Genomic DNA, 21,072 nt, shown 5'->3' with positions numbered 1-21,072 from the left:
GGATCCTAGGGCAGGACCACTGTCCTCTAAGGAATGTCCAAGGTGCACTGCCCTGAAATAAAACAACCAGCCTGCACACTAGAAAAGTGGAGCTCACTGCATACAGCACTAAATAGGTTCCTTACCAATATCAGGAAACAAGGTCAATAAACCACAAGGGCTATATTCATTCCCAGGGACCTCCACCACTTGGAGAAATAAATAATGGCCAGGGGCTGATCTACCAAGGTCAACAAGTTTTGAGGTACAACTCTTGAAGTCCCCACTGGTCTTGGGGACACATAAGGGGTATTCTGGACTTTTTCTAAGTTGGAGGTGGGCATGGGGATGGTGACAGGAAGTATCTACTCGGCACTCAGGCCTGTTTATCACAGGCTTTTACCATCTCATCCGTTTACCTGCTGTTGTTGCTGCTGCTGGCGCTGGAATCGGGGAGGAAGGGACTTCTGATACTTGAACTCCTGAGCAGGGGACCCAGCCTCTCTGGCCTCTTCCTCACTGCTGCTGCTCTGTGCCACTGCTGGGGACGCTGTGGGTGCCTCTTCTGGGAACGTGGTGGGGGTCTCTTGGGCAGGGAATTCTGGAGAGCCTAGAGAATACACCAGCAGAGAAATAACACAGTGAGCTCACAGAAGCTCAACCAACCAAGTGTTTACAAGCAAGCACTTCTTCCTGTTGGCACGTACGCTGTATTTCAAGAACAGTCACGTCCCTGAACCCTGGGCCTGCACCAAACGTACCACGTGCATGAGCTCAGGGACTCCCTACAACACACGTGAGGAGGCTTCACTTTTGTTGCCACCTTACAGACTAGGACACTAAGGGTCAAGAGGTTAGATAATGTACAGGGTCACACAGTCAGTCACACACATCAGAGCTGAGATCTGATTTCAGGTGGAAGACGTTTTATTAAAAAGGACTAATAAGGCCGGGCACAGTGGCTCACACCTGTGATCCCAGCACTTTAGGAAGCTGAGGCGGTGGATCACTTGAGGTCAGGAGTTCAAGACCAGCCTGGCCAACATGGTGAAACTCCATCTCCATTGAAAGTACAAAAATTGGCCGGGCACAGTGGCTCACGCCTGTAATCCCAACACTTTGGGAGGCCGAGATGGGTGAATCACGAGGTCAGGAGATAGAGAACCTCCTGGCTAACATGGTGAAACCCTGTCTCTACTAAAAATACAAAAAATCAGCCAGGCGTGGTGGCAGGCACCTGTAGTTCCAGCTACTTAGGAGGCTGAGGCAGGAGAATGGCGTGAACCCAGGAGGCGGAGCTTGCAGTGAGCAGAGATCCGGCCACTGCACTCCAGCCTGGGCAACAGAGTGAGACTCCTTCTCAAAAGAAAAAGAGAAAGTACAAAAAGTAGCCGGGCATAGTGGCATACGCCTGTAATCCTAGCTATATGGGAGGTTGAGGTGAGAGAATCGTTTGAACCCAGGAGGCAGAGGTTGCAGTGAGACTGCCCCATTGCACTCTAGCCTGGGTGACAGAGCAAGACTCCATCATCTCCCAAAAAAAAAAAAAGGACTGACAGAGAACAGAACAACCATGAACTCAGTGACAGCCCACATATCCAACACCTGAACAGCAGGAACTCAACATATGGAAATACTGTGTATGGCTTCCTGCTGGCAAGGATACAAAAGAAAAAACAATTTTTTAAAAAAGGAAAAAAACAAAAACAAAAACGAGAGAAAGGCTGTGTGACCTGGGCACATTTTTCAGGCTCTCCTTGGCCATTTCTTCATCTGCAAATAAGAATAACTACCATGTGTTCACCAAGGGCTTCTGTGAGAATTAAATTAATTACAATAATATACTGAAAACAGTGCCTGTTTTCAGAAAATGCTCAGTCCAACTTCCCTATAAGACTGGCACAGTCCTCACTCAACCTTTAATGGAAGGAGGGTAGAAGGAAAACCAGAGATGAGTTCCCTGGCCAGAGGGCGCTGGGGCTCTCTAACCTGAAAAGCTTTCAGAGCCTCAAACATCCCCTTGTTTCCTAACCAGAGCTGATCTGAGTATATTTAAGAAAATTACAAAGAAAACAGCTGATTATATTCTTTAAAACTGCTACAAGAGACATTCTGCATTACAGAGCACTGCTTAATCACTCTTAAACAGGGCCATGTTGCCTGGGCAAGGTGGCTCACGCCTGTAATCTCAGCACTTTGGGAGGCCGAGCCAGATGGATCACTTGAGGCCAGGAGCTCCAAACCAGCCTGGCCAACATGGTGAAACCCTGTCTCTACTAAAAATACAAGAATTAGCTGGGCGTGGTGGCGGGCGCCTGTAATCCCAGCAGCTCGGGAGGCTGAGCTGGGAGAATTGCTTGAACCTGGCAGGCGGAGGTTGCAGTAAGCAGAGATCGTGCCACTCCAGCCTGGGTGACAGAAAGAGACTCCGTCTCAGGAAAAAAAAAAAAAAAAAATAGGGCCATGTGATCCATTCCTTTTAGAATCAACACCAGGAAAAACTGTATTCTACCAAGCAGGTGGGCTTATTTTTATTCCGTGTTAAAGGATCTGTGGTTTTATTAAAGTCCTGGAGCACGTGTGTCTTTGGTTGGGCAGGGATAGTGATGATAATAGTGACAATGATGAGCATCATCAGTGAGTAGATGCATGCTTTCAATGTCCCAGAAACGAGCGTGCTGTATACCCCTCCGTGTGCTGGCAGGTACGTACTCAACCCATTTCACAGATGAAGAAACAGGCTTCAGAGAGGTGAGGTGCTCACCAGTTAGTTTAATAAGTTCAGAGGGAGAAGGAAAAAGGGCTGAAAAACTACCTATTGGGTACTATGCTCACTATCTGGGTGACAGGATCATTCATACCCCAAACCTCAGCATCACACAACGTACCCCGACACTAAAGTAAAAGTTGAAATTATAAAAAAGAAGTTCAAATAGGATCAGAACCCAGGCATCTGACCCAGGCCTACGCTCCTAATAACCAACGCTTCCCTATACGATCTTGTTGTAAGCCATAGGTTCTGCTAGCTAAGAAGGAAGGCGGTTGCAAGTAACAAGCCGATGACAACAGGCCAGAGTTTCCAGTTGGTGGGAGAGTTTCCAGTTACCTTTGCGGAGAGCAGGGCCGTTTTCCTCGGGAGATGCTTTCTCAGCACTTGGAGACCGGGGCACTTCCTTCTCGGCCTGCTTCCGGGCTTCACCTGCCTTTCGTGCCTGCTGCTTACACTTCTGGTCCAGCTGCTTGAGTTTGGCAGCGCAGGCGGCCAGCCTCTCTTCCCGGGCTCGGCGCTCCTCTTCTTCCCGGCGCTTTCGGGCTCGCTCCACCGCCTCGGACATCTCCGACTGAATGAACTTCTGCCTCGGTGGGGGCTTGTCCTCCTTGTCCTCGATGGACTGTTGCCGGAACATGCTGCCCATTGAGGACTTCTGCCAAGAGAACGTCTCTGAGATAAGGCGGTGGGTCGTGGACCCGGGATACAGGGAACACTCCCACTTTGGGATCAGTTATCCTCCCAAGATCCTCAAGCACCTTCAAGGGGCAGCACAGGCGTGTGGCAGACAGAGCTGGGTTTGAATCCTGCTCTGGCCTCTGCTGTATGTAGAATGGGGTTTAGGCCAAGTGCCAACTCTCCACACCTCACTTCCTTGTTTTTAAAATGGGGACAACAAAGGAAGCTCTTAGGATTGTGAAGGTGGAAACCATGTTTGTAAAGCAATATGCGACCCACACGCGGGAAACACTCTCACCACTGCTGATGGGCATGCAAGCTAAGGGCCTCCATGGCTAAAAACCAGAACAGGAAGCCATACACTGATCATTCCTGGGTCACGAAACTGCTACTCCTGCCCGCACAAAAATACATAAATCCCTGGGTAGAAGGAGCCCTGGCAAAATGAAATTCACTGTCAGATATAAAGCTGTCAGACATTTAAGCATGTCAGCAGGGCACAGTGGCTCACGCCTGTAATCCCAGCACTTTGGGAGGCCAAGGCGGGTGGATCACCTGAGGTCAGGAGTTCGAGACCATTCTGGCCACCATGATGAAACATTGTCTCTACTAAAAATACAAAAATTAGCTAGGCGTGGTGGCGTGCGCCTGCAGTCCCACCTACTTGGGAAACTGAGGCAGGAGAGGCACTTGAACCTGGGAAGTGGAAGTTGCAGTTAGCCGAGATCATGCCACCGCACTCCAGCCTGGGCAACAGAGTGAGACTCCATCTCTCTCAAAAAAAAAAAAAAAAAAAAAGGCATGTCTAGCCAGGTGCAGTAGCTCATGCCTGTAATTCCTACACTTTGGGGGGCCAACGTGGGGGACGCATGAGCCTAGGAGCTCAAGACCAGCCTGGGCAATATGGTGAGACCCCATATATACCCCAAAAAAAAAAAAATTAGGAAAATTCGTTGGGCATGGGCACACGCTTATGGTCCCAGCTACTGGGCTGAGGTGGGAAGGATCACTTGAGCCCAGGAGGCTGCAGTGAGCCGAGATCACACCACTGCACTCCAGCCAGAGGATAGGGCTAGACTCCATCAAAAAAAAAAAAAAAGCATGCCTAAAAAAAATCTTTTGGATATTTATCCATTTCTGAGTTTCTTGCTGGTTGCCAGTTACTAGACGACGAGAGTGCCAAAGATGCAGAGTGAAAAGCTCGACACTGGGGCCCTTTTGCACTGGTCTGCAGGGGTCAAGCAGCACGCAGACCTGGCAACGGCACAAATGATGGACAGCTGTCACCTGAGCTCCGGCCACTGAAATTCTAATGAGATCTGATTATCATAAAAAGACAGGACTTCCTGTTTTGAATGCTAGTTAACAGAAATGTATACAGCTGTCAAAAATCAAACCAAAGAAACAGGATCTAGGCCTTTTCTTGTGAGTTATACTTCGGTAAAAGAAATATACAACAAATTTACTGTAGTCAACGAGTTTCCTAAAAATTAACTTCTCATAAGCCAGAGATAAGTACTGTAATCATAAGATTATAAATTTCCAATTTAGAAGCATGAAGGTACATTTTATATAATATCACTGGAGCCGAAGCATGCAGTTTCCTTTCACTTTGCCATCGAACATGAGCGTCTATCCATACCTTTCTAATGGCTGTGTACTGATCAGTTCATGGCTCATACCAAAATCTGCCTATCTGTCTTTACTGCATGGGATTTAATACACCACTGCACATAGCCTTCACACCTAGCCCTGATTACTTCCTTCAGATAATTTCCTGGAAAGGAAATAATAAGACTCAGAGGGCACACGTACACCATCAAGATCTTTGATGTGCCTTCCTAAACAGCCCTGAAATTAGTGATCATTTTATAGACTAAATGTTTTGCAAAGTAATTTGAACTGAGACCAATTTTTTTTTTCTTTTTTGAGACGGAGTCTTGCTCAGTCGCCCAGGCTGGAGTGCGGTGGCTTGATCTCGGCTCACTGTAAGCTCCGCCTCCCGGGTTTACGCCATTCTCCTGCCTCAGCCTCAGCCTCCCGAGTAGCTGGGACTACAGGGGCCCGCCACTACGCCTGGCTAGTTTTTTTGTATTTTTAGTAGAGATGGGGTTTCACTGTGTTAACCAGGATGGACTCGATCTCCTGACCTCGTGATCTGCCCATCTCGGCCTCCCAAAGTGCTGGGATTACAGGCTTGAGCCACCGTGCCCGCCCTTTTTTTTTTTTTTAAAAAGAGAGTCTCGCTCCGTCGCCCAGGCTGGAGTGCAGTGGCGCAATCTCGGCTCACTGCAACCTCTGCTTCCTGGATTCCAGTGATTCTCCTGAGCAGCTGGGAATACAGGCACACCGCATCACACCCGGCTAATTTTTATATTTTTAGTAGAGATGAGGTGTCACCATGTTTGTCAGGCTGGTCTAGAACTTCTGACCTCGTGATCCATCCGCCTTGGGCTCCCAAAGTGCTGGGATTACAGGTGTGAGCCACCGTGGCTGGGCGAATTCAGACCATTTTTTTAAAAATTTGGTCAGAACAGGCCGAGTGCATTGGCTCACGCTTATAATCCTAGTACTTTGGGAGGCCGAGGTGGGTGGATCACCTGAGGTCAGGAGTTCAAGACCAGCCTAGGCAACATGGTGAAACCCCATTTCTACCAAAAATACAAAACTTAGCTGGGTGTGGTGGCACACAGCTATAATCTCAGCTATGTGGGAGGCTGAGGCAGAAGGACTGGTTGAACCTGGAAGGCGGAGGTTACAATAAGCTGAGAGCACACCACTGCACTCCAGCATGGGTGACAGAGTGAGGCTCTGGGGGAGGGGAGGGGAGGGGAGAGGAAGGGAGGGGAGAAGAAAAGAGAAAAGTGAAAAGAAAAGGAAAGAGAAAAGGAAAGGAAACTGGAAATTTGGTCAGAAGATGCCTTGGATACATAAATTTAGTACATAGATTTCATCAGTGTTGATGTTCAGTTAATTTACAGTGCTATCATGAGTAGGTTAAAGTGAAATCTTTTGAATACTGATCAGCACTACTTCCTGACTGGTGAAAAGGAAAAAAAAGGAATACTGAGCAACCTCAACATGTGAATGAAAATGCGGATTAACTGCAGAATAATTTCCAAGAGCAGTGGCATTGTGTCTATTCTGCTTCACTTCTGTGTCTCTTGTACCCAGCACGTACGTACGTGCCTGGCATATAATAAGTATTCAATAAGAAGACTGCAGCTAAGGGGCATTTTCATTTCCTAAGAATGTGGAATAGGAGCCCTTTCAATAGCGAAGAGCAGGCTGGCGCACTGGCTCACGCCTGTCATCCCAGCACTTTGGGAGGCTGAGGTGGGCGGATCAGGAGTTTGAGACCAGCCTGGCCAACATGGCGAAACCCCGTCTCTACTAAAAATACAAAAGTGCGTTAGGCACGGCGGTGCATGCCTGTAATCCCAGCTACTCAGGAGGCTGAGGCAGGAGAAACGCTTGAACCCAGGAGGCAGAGGTTGCAGTGAGCCAAGATTGCGCCACTACACTCCAGCCTGGCAACAGAGTGAGACTCCGTCTCCAAAAACAAGTAATAATAAATAAATAAATAGCAAAGAGCATTGAAAATAGCAGGCTTTACTAAGTGTATTCAAAGTCATGACTCCCCCTTCCCCAGCCCTCCCACTCCTCAACAGTCCAGTCCGAGTCATTAGGTGTGGCAATGTGAGTCAGGTGCCTGGTGCCGGGTAGTCCTGGCGGCTCACTGCACTCCTAATGGTTAGAGCCCAGGCAAGGGGAGGAGGGCATACACATGGAGGTGTGGGGCTGGAGCCCAAGCTAGATGAGGGGGACATTCATAGGCAGAGTTGGCCCAGCAGGGACATTCAGGGTATCCAGGAGTAGGGACAATAACATCTGAGTGGGCAAGGAGGGCACCTGTGCAAGGGAGAGAGTGTGGCAGCAGAAATGAGATTGGTCACACGCAGGGAGACTGACCAAGTGAGTATAAATATGAGGGACGATGGGAGACAGATTCTCACTGAGAGAGAAAGGAGGTGCAAACATGCACTGGGAGGAAGTGGAATGAAGTCTGTGGAACTGGAGGTATCGAGGAGAACACAGTTTCCAAGATGGACAGAACAGAAATAATACAGGTATGAATGTGTGTATTTGTGCACACACATACTACACTACATACATCCCCCCGAACTGTCCGCTGAGGAGGCCCAGGAGCAGTGACACCCCAGCAGCAAGGAGACTGCTGGGGCTCAGACACTGGTTTCTAAATACTATCCTTCACTAAAAGGAATTAGGACTTCATGGAGAAAGGGCTGATCCAGGACAAGACAGGTCATGCATCCAGGAAAGATGAAGGGAGGGCTCCAAAAAGGATGGAGAATAGGTAAAAAGGACATGCACTGGCCTGAAGAAGCTCCCAATGGCCAACCAGGTAAGAGCAGCAGATTACCACCCACTGATGTAAATAAATGAATAAACTGAAAGCTTGATCAAAAACGAGATGTCCAGTCTCAAAGTTTCTCCCAAAAAAATTATTATCAACTACAAATAGGGAAAAGAGTAACACTACAGCATGAAACCTGGCAGGCACCCCGTTAATCAAGAGACCAAAGTGCGCGTAGCCAGAGGGGGGACGGGGTAAAATCGTGGTTGCCTTGGTGGGATGAAATGAGAAAAGTCAGGTCATGCCTGAAGATCCCTGCCAAGGATGGAAATCTTGGACTTCTTCACGAGAAAGATGATAATAAACCCAATTTGAGGGGCATTCCACTGACTTGTAATCTTCCAAAGCCTCAAAGTCATGAAAGTGAAGGAAAGGCTGAGGAATGGATCCAGACTGAAGGGCAGAGGTGTGTGATTCTGAACTGGATTATTTCAAGCAAGGACATTAATGTGACAACTGGTAAAAGCTAAACGGGGCCTGCAGATTAAATGCCAATCAATTATCAAGGCTAATTTCCTGGAACTCACTGTGGTTACCTGGGTGGAATGTCCCCATCTTGGTAGGAAACAAGTACCACAGTGTAAAGAGTCTCATCAGGTTGTCAACTTACTGTTCAATCAGTTTAGAAAAAAAAAACGTTGGTATTGTACTTCCAACTTTGCTATCACTTTGAGGCTGTTTTAATTATTTTTTTGGCTGTTTTTTTTTTTTTTTTTGGAGATAGGGTTTTGCTGTGTTGGCCAGAATGGTCTTGAACTCCTGGTATCTCAAGCGATCCCTCTGCCTCAGCCTTGCAAAGTGTGTGAGCCACCATGCCTGGCTGTTTTTTATTTTTTATTTTAATTAAAACGAGAGGACAAATGCAGCGGCTCATGCCTATAATCTTAGCACGCTGAGAGGCTGAGATAGGAGGATCCCTTAAGCCCAGGAGCACAAGACCAGCCTGGGCAACACAGTAAGACCTCGTCTCTACAAAAAACAATGAATGAAATGAGCCAGATGTGGCGGTACACCGGTAGTCCCAGCTACTCAAGAGGCTGAGGTGGGAGGATCACTTGAGGGTGGGAGGTGAAGGACGGAGCAAGGCCTTTTCTCAAAAAAAGTAAAAATAGCAGGGTATGGTGGCTCACACCTACAATCCTAGCACTTTGGCATCACTTGAGCTGGAGTTTAAGACCAGCCTGGGCAACACAGTGAGACCCTGTCTCTATGAAAAAAATACTTTAAAAAAAGAAGAAATATAAAAATGAAAAAGAAATGACCACTTAGGACTTTTCAGAAACCCAGCCACTGAACTCAATGAAGTACAAATACATAGGACAGCCAAGGGCCCTTGGTACCTGGTAGTCAGGGCCTGGTGTCCAGCCATGAAGCTTCCTGGACGGTGGCTGAGGGTCTGGCGCCTTTCGGACGACACGGGACGCACCCACTGCTTCAGCCCAGTCCTTCCCTTCCTCTTGAGTCCGCTTAGCGTCCGCACTGTCTGCAGAGCTCATTGACAACTGCCGCTGCCTCCTAGGGTCCCAACTGTTCCTAGGACAAACCACATTTGATGTTAATTTTTGCAGTCAGGCCAAGCATGTCTGATGTCACTGGTCAGAGGCCTTGAGAATTCCAAAGTCAGTTGTCCATATCATTTCCTTCATTAGAATGGACCACCACTCCCACCACTTCCATGTGAATTCCACAATTCAGCACCACCATTTATCAAGTCACTCTCATAAACAGAGCCCCAGGTAGGATGTGTCACACTATTTCACTGATGCAAAAAAAGTCCTCATGACCCTCACTTTAAAGCAAGCTTGTCCAACCACATGTGGCCCAGGACGGCCCTGGGCTTTGGATACAGTGCACCACAAATTCGTAAACTTTCTTAAAACATTACAAGAGGGCCTGGGCGCAGTGGCTCACGCCTCTAATCCTAGCACTTTGGGAGGCTGAGGTGGGCCGATCACTTGAGGTCAGGAGTTCCAGGCCAGGCAGGCCAACATGGTTAAACCAAGTCTCTACCAAAAATACAGCAATTAGCCAGGTGTGGTAACAGGCACCTGTAATCCCAGCTACTCGAGGCTGAGGTGGGAGAAGTGCTTGAACCCGGAGGTGAAGGTTGCAGTGAGCCAAAATCGCGGCACTACACTCCAGCCTGGGCAACAGAGCAAGATCCCAACCCAAAGAGAAAATAATAAAAACACATTATGAGGTATTTTTTCGTGACTTTTTCTTTTTAGCTTATCAGCTATCGTTAGTGTTAGTGTATTTTATGTGTGCCCAAGACACACTCTTCCAGTGTGACCCAGGGAAGCCAAAAGATTGGACACCCTTGCTTTAGAAAGTCAGTAGCTGAGTCTCATCAAGGTTAAGGGGGCACCCCTCACAAGGAGGAGCTCACAGATTTGAACCAGGACTCCCAGGTCCGTGTCAGTCTTCTTTTGGTACTGCTCCCTCCCTATGCTCTGCACAAGCCAGTTGCTCAATAAATGCCCCTCAAAAGAACATAAGATGATAATAAACAGTGCCACAATAAAAAGAGCAAGAGGAGACAGGCAGAGCCCATGCAGCACGGAAAAGGAAGAGGCATTCCAAACAGAGCTGCAGGGGCAGCTGGACAAGAAGGGAGATGGGTGCCGTGCTTATCTGGATGCCTCACAGTGGAAGCAATGGGACTGGGGCAAAGCACTGACAAGGGCCCGATAATACCGCAGATCACAGAAAAGCCGGAATCAGGGATGGCGTACGCGTGGGTCCGTATGTCTCCCCACACACATGTACATGGGGAGGGAGGGAAGACGAGGCAGGTAACACGGCTTAGGAGATTACAGAGGGGACAACGGTGATTCTGACCTGATTTTGTGAGAAATGGAGACCACAGTAAAGCTGTTGACCTGTCTAAAAGACCTGTGTTTTTAGAAGATGACTATGGACAGGGTATGAAGGATGGGCCACAGAGGACAGGCTGAAAGGAAGGAGATGAACTGGTGGACCCATGGATGGTCTGGAAAAGGAGGAGGTCCCAGTGGCCCCAGAGAAAATGAAAAGAGGAGACAGAGTCAGGGCAAGTTTTGGGAGCCAATTGTGTATGAGGAAATAAAGATGCCAAATAAGACATGGACACTTGCACTAAGTCTCTACCAGGTCACCAACCAGCTCAGGGAACACGAGAAAAAGAGCAGGTTTCAGGAGGAGGTCGTTCGGGCACTCTGATTTTGAAGTGCCCTTGGTCAAAGCCAGGGGCAAAACTGCTTCCAAAACCAACGTCCAATTCCTTCAGGGGAATATTCGGTTCCCATCGCCTCAAAGAGACAAGGAACAGAGTGTCCTACTGCTCTAATCAGGCTCTAGGAGTTTATGTCTTTGCCTTTGATTTAAATTCTTGATCACAGCTCCTTCTGAGCTTAGTGTTCCAGGAACTGACCCCATAGGTACGTCCCGACTGCATCCAAAGCTTCAGCTGAAATCAAACAGCATGAAAGGACATTACAGAATTTCATTTTTTGTGTGTCATCAGAAAAAGAGTAGCAAAGATGATTACCAACTCCTTCCAGGAGATGGGAACTTATTTTAGGAGCTTTTAAATAAAGGATGAAATAACAGAAAAAGATGACTCACAGATTTGACTAAACAAATATTCAGTTATTGACAAGAAAACAAAGAGAAAAATATTTGCAAGACAACAGCAAAGCATTAACATCTAAACAATATAAAACATCACATTTTAAAGGAAAGCAGTAAAAAATGTGAAGGAAACAAAGAAAAAATTCTTACTTGCTAGTACTCAAAAAATACAAATTATAACAATCATTTATTAATTTTTTGAGACTGGCCTTGCTCTGTCACCCAGGCTGGAGTGCAGTGGTGCAATCATGGCTCACTGCAGCCTCGACCTTCTGGACTCCAGTAGTCCTCCCACCTCAGCCTTCTGAGTAGCTGGGACTACAGGTGCACACCATGCCTGGCTAATTGTGGGTTATTTTTTTGTTTTGTTTTGTTTTTGAGACAGAGTCTCACTCTGTCACCCAGGCTGGAGCGCAGTGGTACGATCTCAGCTCACTGCAAGCTCCGCCTCCCGGGTTCATACCATTCTCCTGCCTCGGCCTCCAGAGTAGCTGAGACTACAGGCGCCCGCCACCACGCCCAGCTAGTTTTTTGTATTTTTAGTGGAGACAGGGTTTCACTGTGTTAGCCAGGATGGTCTCGATCTCCTGACCTCGTGATCCGCCCGCCTTGGCCTCCCAAAGTGCTGGGATTACAGGCGTGAGCCACCACGCCCGGCCATTGTGGGGTATTATTTTAAAAGTACTAGCAAATGCTACTAACATTATAAAAACTGGAGGGATGACAGTACAATGCAGTATTTTCTAAAGGAAATTAAGTAAAACTAAACTAGTCTGAGGTAATGATCAAAAAAAGAGAGAGACAGAATTAACATGATCAAATAAATTCAGGAAAGCTGGCATGCATTCTGCTTCTTCACTTCCCCGGTGTACTTAATTTTTTTTTTTTTTTTTGAGAGAGAGAGTTTTGCTCTGTCGCCCAGGCTGGAGTACAGTGGCGCAATCTTTGCTCACTGTAACCTCTGCCTCCTGGGTTCAAGTAATTCTCCTGCCTCAGCCACCCGAGTAGCTGGGATTACAGGCACATGCCACCACACCTGGTTAATTTTTGTACTTTTAATAGAAACGGGGTTTCACCATCTTGGGCAGGCTGGTCTCAAACTCCTGACCTCAAGAGATCCACCTGCCTCAGCCTCCCAAAGTGCTGCGATTACAGGCATGAGCCACCGTGCCCAGCCCCCAGTGTACTTTATCATGTTCAAGCCTCTGAGGAATTTAGAGTAAAGAAAGAAGTTGAGGCCGGGCACAGGGGATTGCTTGAGCCCAGGAGTTTGAGACCAAACCTGGGTAACGTGGCAAAACCCCATCTCTAGCAGAAATATAAAAATTAGCTGGGTATGGTGGCGTGCATCTGTGGTCCTAGCTATTCAGAAGGCTGAGGTGGGAGGGAGAATCGCTGAGGCCAGGAGATGGAGGTTGTAGTGAGCCAACATCACATCACGCCACCGCACTCCAGGCCGGGCGAGAGTGAGAGCCTGTCTCAAAAAAAAAAAAAAAAAAAAAAAAGTTGAACCCAGGGAGGTTTCCCAGACTTGCTTGGCCACAGAAGCCTTTTCAGGCACAACAGCCACAAGCAATCCATGAAGACGTGGTCTGCATAACACACTTGGGGACACACTGATGTGGTGGTGAAAAGGCCGACTATGCACAGGACACAGTCACACCTGCAAGCAAACTGTGGCTCCCCTCCTTCAAAGCCATCATCAGTAGCTGTCACCCCCAGAAGAAACTGGAAACAGCATCTGTCTGCCCATCCAGGTTGCTATGGAAACTGGGAAATGCTCTCTGCACATAGCAGCACCAAGCAGGGATGCACTCACGCTGATGGGGCACAGACGGGTCCTTACCACTTTGGCCTGCCGTCCTTCACAACTTCTTCCTCTTCTTCATCATCGCTGAACTTCAGTTTCTCAGAGTAGTCCACTTCTTCATGGAGGCCTACAACAGCAGAAGGGCCCAGGTAAAATGAGAAAGAATGAAAAGGCCAGTGGTGGCCGGGCGCGGTGGCTCATGCCTGTAATCCCAGCACTTTGGGAGGCTGAGGTCGGCGGATCATAAGGTCAGGAGTTTGAGACCAGCCTGACCAACATGGTGAAACCCCACCTCTACTAGAAATACAAAATTAGCTGGGCGTGGTGGCACATGCCTGTAATCCTAGCTACTCAGGAGGCTGAGGCAGGAGAATAGCTTGAATGCAGGAGGCAGAGGTTGCAGTGAGCCGAGATCGTGCCATTGCACTCCAGCCTGGGCGACAGAGTGAGACTCCGTATCAAAAAAATAAAAAAGAAAAAGAAAAGGTCAGTGGTGCCCAGGCACCATCGGAGAGCTTCCCTCGGCCAGGAATCTTGCTATCCCAGCAGAGGAGCTGAGTCAATCACCTGGCTGCCTCCCCCTGTGACTGAAGGGCAGTTTTGGCTTCTGGTAAGAGCAGGGCAGCTTGGTTAGACTAACCACCCCACAGGTAACAATTCTTAAATCTGAACAATAAATCTTTAAAATCTATTTCAAGGCCCAAGAGGGTGAACAAAGCAGGCAGAAACCAAGTAGCTGTCTACCCTTATAATACAGAAGCTTGACTTGGGAGATTTGTGAGTTACGACTTGCCCTAGGCACTGATCAGCCCAAGTGGCTGAGATGGCAGAAAGTATCCATCACTGAAGACTGTGTGAACAGAGTGTGGTAGGTCCACACAATGAAATTATTATTTGGTCATAAAAAAGAATGAATACAAACACATGCTGTAACACAGTTAACTGTGAAAACATTATACTAAGTGAAAGAAGCCAGACCAGAAAGGCCACATATTGATTCCATTGATAGGAAATGACCAGAATGTGCAAATCCATAGAGATGGAAAGTAGATTTATTTTTGCCACAGGATTAGCAGGTGGCAGAGAGCGCCTGCCAACAGGTATTGGGTTTCTTTTTTGAGTGATGGAAACATTCTGAAATTGATAGTCATGGTAGTTGTACAACCTCGTGAATATACTAAAACCCACTAAACCATAGACTTTAAAAGGTAAATTTTATGTTATATGACAATCATGTCAATCATATAATTATATTAAAATTATGTGAATCATATAATCATATAATTCACAGTGGCTCACACCTGTAATCCCAGCGCTTTGGGAGGTCGAGACAGGAAAATCACTTGAGGCCCGAATTTGAGACCAGCCTGGGCAACATGGCGAAACCATATCACTACTAAAAATACAGAAAATCAGCCAGCCATAGTGGTGCACACCTGTAGTCCCAGCTACTCTGGAGGCTGAGGTGAGAGAATCACCTAAGCCCAGGAAGTTGAGGTTGCAGTGAGCTGTGACTGTGCCAGTGCACTCCAGCTTGGGCGACACAGCAAGATCCTGCCTCAAACACAAGGCTAACTGAGCACCATGATGTATGCCTGCAGTCCTGGCTACACAGGAGACTAAGGCGGGAGGATTGCTTCAGCCCAGGAGTTTAAGACCAGCCTGGGCAACAGAGCAAGACCCCATCTCTAAAAAAAATAAATTAAGTTAAAATAAAAAAAAATTTAAAAGGTAACAACAAAAACTCAATCTAATTAAAAGGAAGAGTTAGGAACTGAAAAAGCAAGTTGCAATTACGTGCTGTCTACTAAATAATCACTTTAAATACAAACACAAAGGAGTTTAAAGGAAAAGAATGGAAAAAGATATTCCCTGGAAACAGTAAGTCAGAGCGATGGTATGAACACAGGGCAAAAGAGACTGCAAGATAACAGACTACTAGAGATAAGGAGGGAAATGTGGGAACACACCAGAAAGGTATGGAAACTACCAATGTGTGTAAGCAGCTTCAAAATAAATGAAGCAGACACCAACAGTATAAAAGGGAGAAAGAGATAAATGCATCATTAGAGTTTAACATCTCACTTTCCTTAACTGACAGAAGCAGACAAAAATATCAGTAAATAGGCCGGGCGCGGTGGCTCAAGCCTGTAATCCCAGCACTTTGGGAGGCCGAGACGGGCGGATCACGAGGTCAGGAGATCGAGACCATCCTGGCTAACACGGTGAAACCCCGTCTCTACTAAAAATACAAAAAACTAGCCGGACGAGGTGAGAGCCTGTAGTCCCAGCTTTCGGGAGGCTGAGGCAGGAGGCGTAAACCCAGGAGGCGAGGAGCTTGCAGTGAGCTGAGATCCGACCCTGCAGTGATCCAGCCTGGGACAGAGACTCCGTCTCAAAAAAAAAAAAAAAAAAAAAAAAACCCATAAAATGCCTGAATAAATAGACATTCAGGACCTCTACATGAAACTCTAAAGACACTGCTGAGAAAACAAAAGCCCTAAAAAAGAGATACACCAGATTCCTGAACCTAAAGATTCAAAATTAAGGGCCGGACATGGTGGCTCATACCTGTAATCCCAACACTTTGGAAGGCCACAAGGCGGGCTGATCACCTGAGGTCAGGAGTTCAAGACCAGCCTGGCCAACATGGTGAAACTTCATCTCTACTAAAAATATAACAGTTAGCTGGGCGAAGTGGCCCACATCTGTAATCCCAGCTACCTGGGAGACTGAGACATGAGAATCGCTTGAACCCAGGAAGCAGAGGCTGCAGTGAGCTGAGATAATGCCACTGCACTCCAGCCATATCAAAAAAAAAAAAAAAACACCACCAAGTTTCAAAGTTAAGATGTCAGGCAAGGTGCAGAGACTCATGCCTGTAATCCCAGCACTTTGGGAAGCTGAGGTAGGCAGATCACAAGGTCAGGAGTTCGAGACCAGCCTGGCCAACATGGTGAAACCCCGTCTCTACTAAAAATACAAAAATTAGCTGGGCATGGTGGTGCGCGCCTGTAATTCCAGCCACTCAGGAGGCTGACGCAGAAGAATCACTTAACCTGGGAGGCGGAGGTTGCAATGAGCCGAGATCGTGCCACTGAACTCCAGCCTGGGTGACAGAGCAAGATTCTGTCTCGGAAAAAAAGACAAAACATTAAGATGTCACTTACCTCATTAGAGATTCAACATAAACCTAACCAAAATGCCCACAGGCTCTTTGTAAATACTGACAGGTTGATTCTAGATTTATGCAGAAACAAACAATCTTGGCAAAGAACAATGTAGGAAAACTTACACTACCGAAATTTAAGATTTACTATAAACCCACAGTGTGGTATTGGCATGAGGAACAAATAGATCAATGGAACAGTGTCCAGAAATAGACCAATGCTTTTACAGTCAATTGATTTTTGGCAAAGGTTCCAAAGCAATTTGATAGGGAAAGTCTTATCAACAAATGTTGTGGAGAACTGGCCATATGGGAAAAAACAAACCTTGACTCCTATCTTATACCATATACAAAAATTAATCCAATGTGGATCAAAGACCTAAAATTAATAGTTAAAACTATAAAACATCTAGGAATATCTTTACCACCAAGGGAAAGCAAACATTTTTTTAAACAGGACACAAAAATAATAACCACAAAAAAACCCAAATTTATAAATTAAATTTCAAAAGTCAAACTTCTGCTCATCAAAACAGTGTTTAAAAAAAATTAAGACAAAGAATGCAATATGTAAATATATTTGCAAAATAAAAGTTGCAAAGGATTTGTATCCAGGGCTGGTATCCTACCACCCAATTTTTAAAAATTCAGACACCAAACAAACGATAATATATTAGTTGTCAAATAGCACATAAAAGTGTGTTTATCATCATTAGTCATCAGCAAAATGCAAATTAAAAGCACAATGAGATACCACTAAACACCCACTAGAATGGCTAAAATTAAAAAGACAAACATGTTCAAGGCTACAGTAAGCTTTGATCACACCACTGCACTGCAACCTAGGAAACAAAGTAAGACCCTGTCTCTTCAAAAAAAAAAAAAAAAGATGAACACCAAAATGTTAAGATCCAGACCTACCAAATTCTCACACTGCTGTTCGGAATGTAAAATGGCATAACCACCAGGGGAAAAGGTTTGGACAGGTCTTAAACACTTAATCCTATGCCTACCCTTTGACCCAACAATTCTAGATATTTAACCAAGAGAAACAGAAGTACGGTGTAGAGTGGGGCTTTTGAATGAATAAACAAATTACAGTATATTGATGCATTAGGACATATCTCAGCAACTAAAAGCAACCGACATATAAACAACACTGATGAATATGAAAACCATGTAAGAGTAAAAACTGTATGACTCCACTCATCTGAAGTCTGATAACTAGGCAAAACTCATCTAGGGTAAAGTGAATCAGAAGAGCAGCAGGCCCGTGAGCAGTCGCAGGGCAGAGCTCTGGAGAGGCAATGAGAAAGCCTGGGGTGGTGAGGGAAACGTTCTCTCTCTCTCTGGATATGGATGTGTATTTACACGTATCCGTTTGTAAAACTGTACAGGTAAAATGTGACATGAATGCCTTTCACTATAATTAAAATCTACCTGAAAATAAATAAAAAGAACTACGAAAGAAAATAATCAGGTTGGGGGATAGGGAGTGGATAGGGATAAAGGATTAAGAGCGGCAGAACAAGCCGGGTTTGTGGCACCCACGTGTAGTTCCAGCTACTCCAGAGGCTGAGGCAGGAGGAAGAGTTTGAGGGTGCAGTTCACCATGATGGACTCTGCAAACAGCCACTCCACTCCAGAACGGGAAACACAGCCAGACCCCTTCTCTATCCTTTTTTTTTTTTCTTTTTGAGACGGTGTCTCGCTCTGTCACCCAGGCTGGAGTGCAGTGGCACGATCTCAGCTCACTGCAACATCTGCTTCCTGGGTTCAAGTGATTCTCCTGCCTCAGCCTCCTGAGTAGCTGGGACTACAGGTGTGCGCCACCACACCTGGCTGATTTTTGTATTTTTAGTAGAGACGGGGTTTCACCATGTTAGCCAGGATGGTCTCGATCTCCTGACCTCGTGATCTGCCCACCTCAGCCTCCCAAAGGGATTACAGGCGTGAGCCACCGTGCCCAGCCTTCCTTTTTATTTTTTTTACTGCTCCTTGCAAAGCAGGGCTAATCCATAGGTAGTATGCCCAGAGTAGCTGAGACCCTGTCTCTTGGAAAAAAATTAAATTGAACAAAAACTGAATGGCAGAACATTGGTACTTATTGAACCTGAGTGATCAGTGGTTGGGAGCTATTATTTTCTGTGTTTAAATTTTGCATCATCAATAATTTTTTAAAAGTTAACAACAAAACTGTAAGATCAAGACTAAAAACCAAAAGAAGCTAATGGCTTGGCTAGGAAGGAACTGCTAGTCGGGGAGTAAATGAGGAAGGAGGGCATCGGGGCTGCTTCCCTGTCCTGCTCTTAGTCCCTATCTTGCCAAGGGAAAATACACGGTGGCGCCAGGGGATTTCCATCCCTGGTAAGCACAGATGAACTTTGGTCCTGCCCGTCTAAACCACCCGTGCTTCTCTGCCCACCTGCCCAGCCATCATCGGCATCGGCGTCCAGATCGTCAAGGCCCTTCAGGTTTTCCGCATTGATAATGGTGGGCCGTGGTGCCCGCTCCACCAGCTGCCTTAGCGGGCGGAGTGGGCGAGACACTCCCAGCCTGTTTTCTTTTCTGATAAAAGAGAAAAGTAAAGATGATGGAATCATGTCCAGTATACAGACGGAAGCAAAATCAAATACCTCTCCAAAAACAAGTTTCACACTGCAAAGGTTCATGTTTAATATTTCTATCAGTTCCTTTAAAAGAAATATATAATGAGCAAACAAGTACATCCCAGAAAGAAGTCTGCTTTGTCCTGCAGTTTTACATGCTGGTCGCTAAGGCCTAGGGCAGCAGCAACACGCACGTGCCAGAACTTCAACTCTACCAGGCACTTGACATCATGACTCAATCTCTCAATCAGCTCCAAATTCCAGCCACCGTCCCACACACCCTGCCACGCTGAGCTGGTAAAGTTCTCTGCCGTGTCCAGGAGACACAGCACTTCTATTCATCATCCCCTCATCCTGACCAGAATCACCACCAGACTCATCTCTACACACGTGACTGTAACGCGATGGACTCACCCGTCTTGGTCATTCATCTGGAACTGTCTAAAAGGAACTCGAGGTTCAAGGCGGAGCTGAGGAAGGGGAAAAGAGCCTCGTTCCACTGTACCCTGGTTTTCTGATGACTTTGGCGAACACATCTGAAACATAACATCGATGAACAGGATTTGCTGGTAATGGCCCAAATTGCAATTTCCACTTAAATCAGAATGTGTTTTGTAAAGTGGAAAATGGGAAAAAGAAACAGGAAAGTCTTGGGGTTTCCTAATTAATCCTACCGCCATCTCCCCCATTTCATTCCTGCTGTCAGTAAGTAGACCTGGGGACCTATGTCAGGGCAAACCTGCCTCTCCTGTTTCTAAAGAACCAAAGCCTAAAATGATATCCACATCACCAGGGAAAGAAGCCAGAGGCCCTGAAGATTTAAAAAGCAGGGAGAGAAAATGCAAAACCAGTGGAAGCCTCAGAAGTAGGGTAACAGGGCCAAGAGGAGACCCCAAGGGGGACATTCAACCACTTGACCTATCTGCTGGACACAATCCAACTTGATGGGGAGAAAAAAAAGTACACTCTGAAGACTTACAAAAGCAGGAAGCATATCATGGTATGTAGGTGGGTGGTATACATTTCCCATGAACTGTGAAGCCCCTTTTCGGACAGGCTGAGCCGGGCGGAGAGAGGGGTCCTTAGAATCGCTGGTACATGCCGAGGAGGGGGCTCCATCTCCCGTACTCGAGTTCCTGCTGCCCAGCTCAGTTGGGGAGGTGCTCAGAGACGTGGCAGAAATTATGTGTCGCCCACCGCCCTCCCTCCAGCTTGTCACATCTGGAAATTGAAAGGGGGCAAAAGGGGAGAGGGAAGAGGAGGGGGAAGGAGGGATCGTATGAGGTTCTGAAGGTCAAGGGACCCCCTCCTTCAACAAAAAAATAAAATGAAAAACAAAAAACACCAAAAGTGAAGAACTGTTAAATCTGTCAGGGAAGGCTGGGGCAGACCCTTGGCCAATGGGGATGAACTTGCTGAGGGAAGTCTGACTGTGAAATATAAAATGAGATCTACTCAGAGAAAAGGCTTCATCAGTGAGTAACAATCGCCACCCTTCCCCCTAGTCTTCAACCCAGAGATAGGAAGACGGCCCTGATGAAAACAGCTTTGGGTCATTCCTTCAACAAATGCTGACCAGCCCACTTAGGGTCAGCACTGGACTACACATTAAAACAGGAGTGAGTTCCAGGCACGGTAGTTTCAGGCTTTGATTAGCAGTGGCACCTTTTAATAAAGATCCCCCAGCCCACAAGACAGGCAAAGTGCAGCCGCTGTCCTTCCAGTGGAGGTGTGGGGCACTTCCGTAGCTCACAGGCGGAAACCTGCCGACCTGTCTTTTTTAAATGATGCTTTCTATTGCCAAATGTAGTAAGATCCGGTGGAAATTATTAGAGGCCAACAAAAAATCAAATGAGAAAACAGACCCCTGTTTTCGGTCACCTTTTGGTTAGAAGCTGAAGCACAACGGTCTCTGAGTTACACAACCCTTAAGGGAAAGAGACCCAGGACATGTCTGACCCCAGTTCTTCAACCCCTTTGCTGTGAGATTTGGGGCAAGGCGAGGTC

General features: G+C 46.6%; 1 protein-coding gene across 14 annotated transcripts in view; it reads right to left on the bottom strand.

Annotated features, from left to right (window-relative positions):
* PRRC2B (proline rich coiled-coil 2B) overlaps positions 1-21,072 on the bottom strand; it is a 127,237-nt gene that overhangs the window by 32,392 nt on the left and 73,773 nt on the right. For 11 of the 14 annotated variants that reach the window (XR_004178028.1, XM_031654652.1, XM_031654651.1 and 8 more), the window contains exons 7-13: positions 20,045-20,286; positions 19,480-19,601; positions 18,882-19,024; positions 13,324-13,414; positions 9,206-9,398; positions 3,086-3,404; positions 399-589 (exon numbers count right to left, since the gene is read on the bottom strand). Coding sequence is in view for 13 of the 14 variants with exons in the window: in XM_031654652.1 (XP_031510512.1) it covers positions 399-589; positions 3,086-3,404; positions 9,206-9,398; positions 13,324-13,414; positions 18,882-19,024; positions 19,480-19,601; positions 20,045-20,286 (1,301 nt within the window). In the remaining variant the exon portion in view is untranslated. The remainder of the gene's footprint in view (positions 1-398; positions 590-3,085; positions 3,405-9,205; positions 9,399-13,323; positions 13,415-18,881; positions 19,025-19,479; positions 19,602-20,044; positions 20,287-21,072) is intronic. The other 3 variants (XM_031654655.1, XM_031654656.1, XM_021927120.2) reach the window with 3 other exon arrangements.

This window comes from Papio anubis, chromosome 13 (assembly GCF_008728515.1).
Source record: "Papio anubis isolate 15944 chromosome 13, Panubis1.0, whole genome shotgun sequence".
NCBI lineage: Eukaryota > Metazoa > Chordata > Mammalia > Primates > Cercopithecidae > Papio > Papio anubis.
Note: the sequence above shows the minus strand (reverse complement) of the source record. Positions and strands in the feature narration are given on the sequence as shown.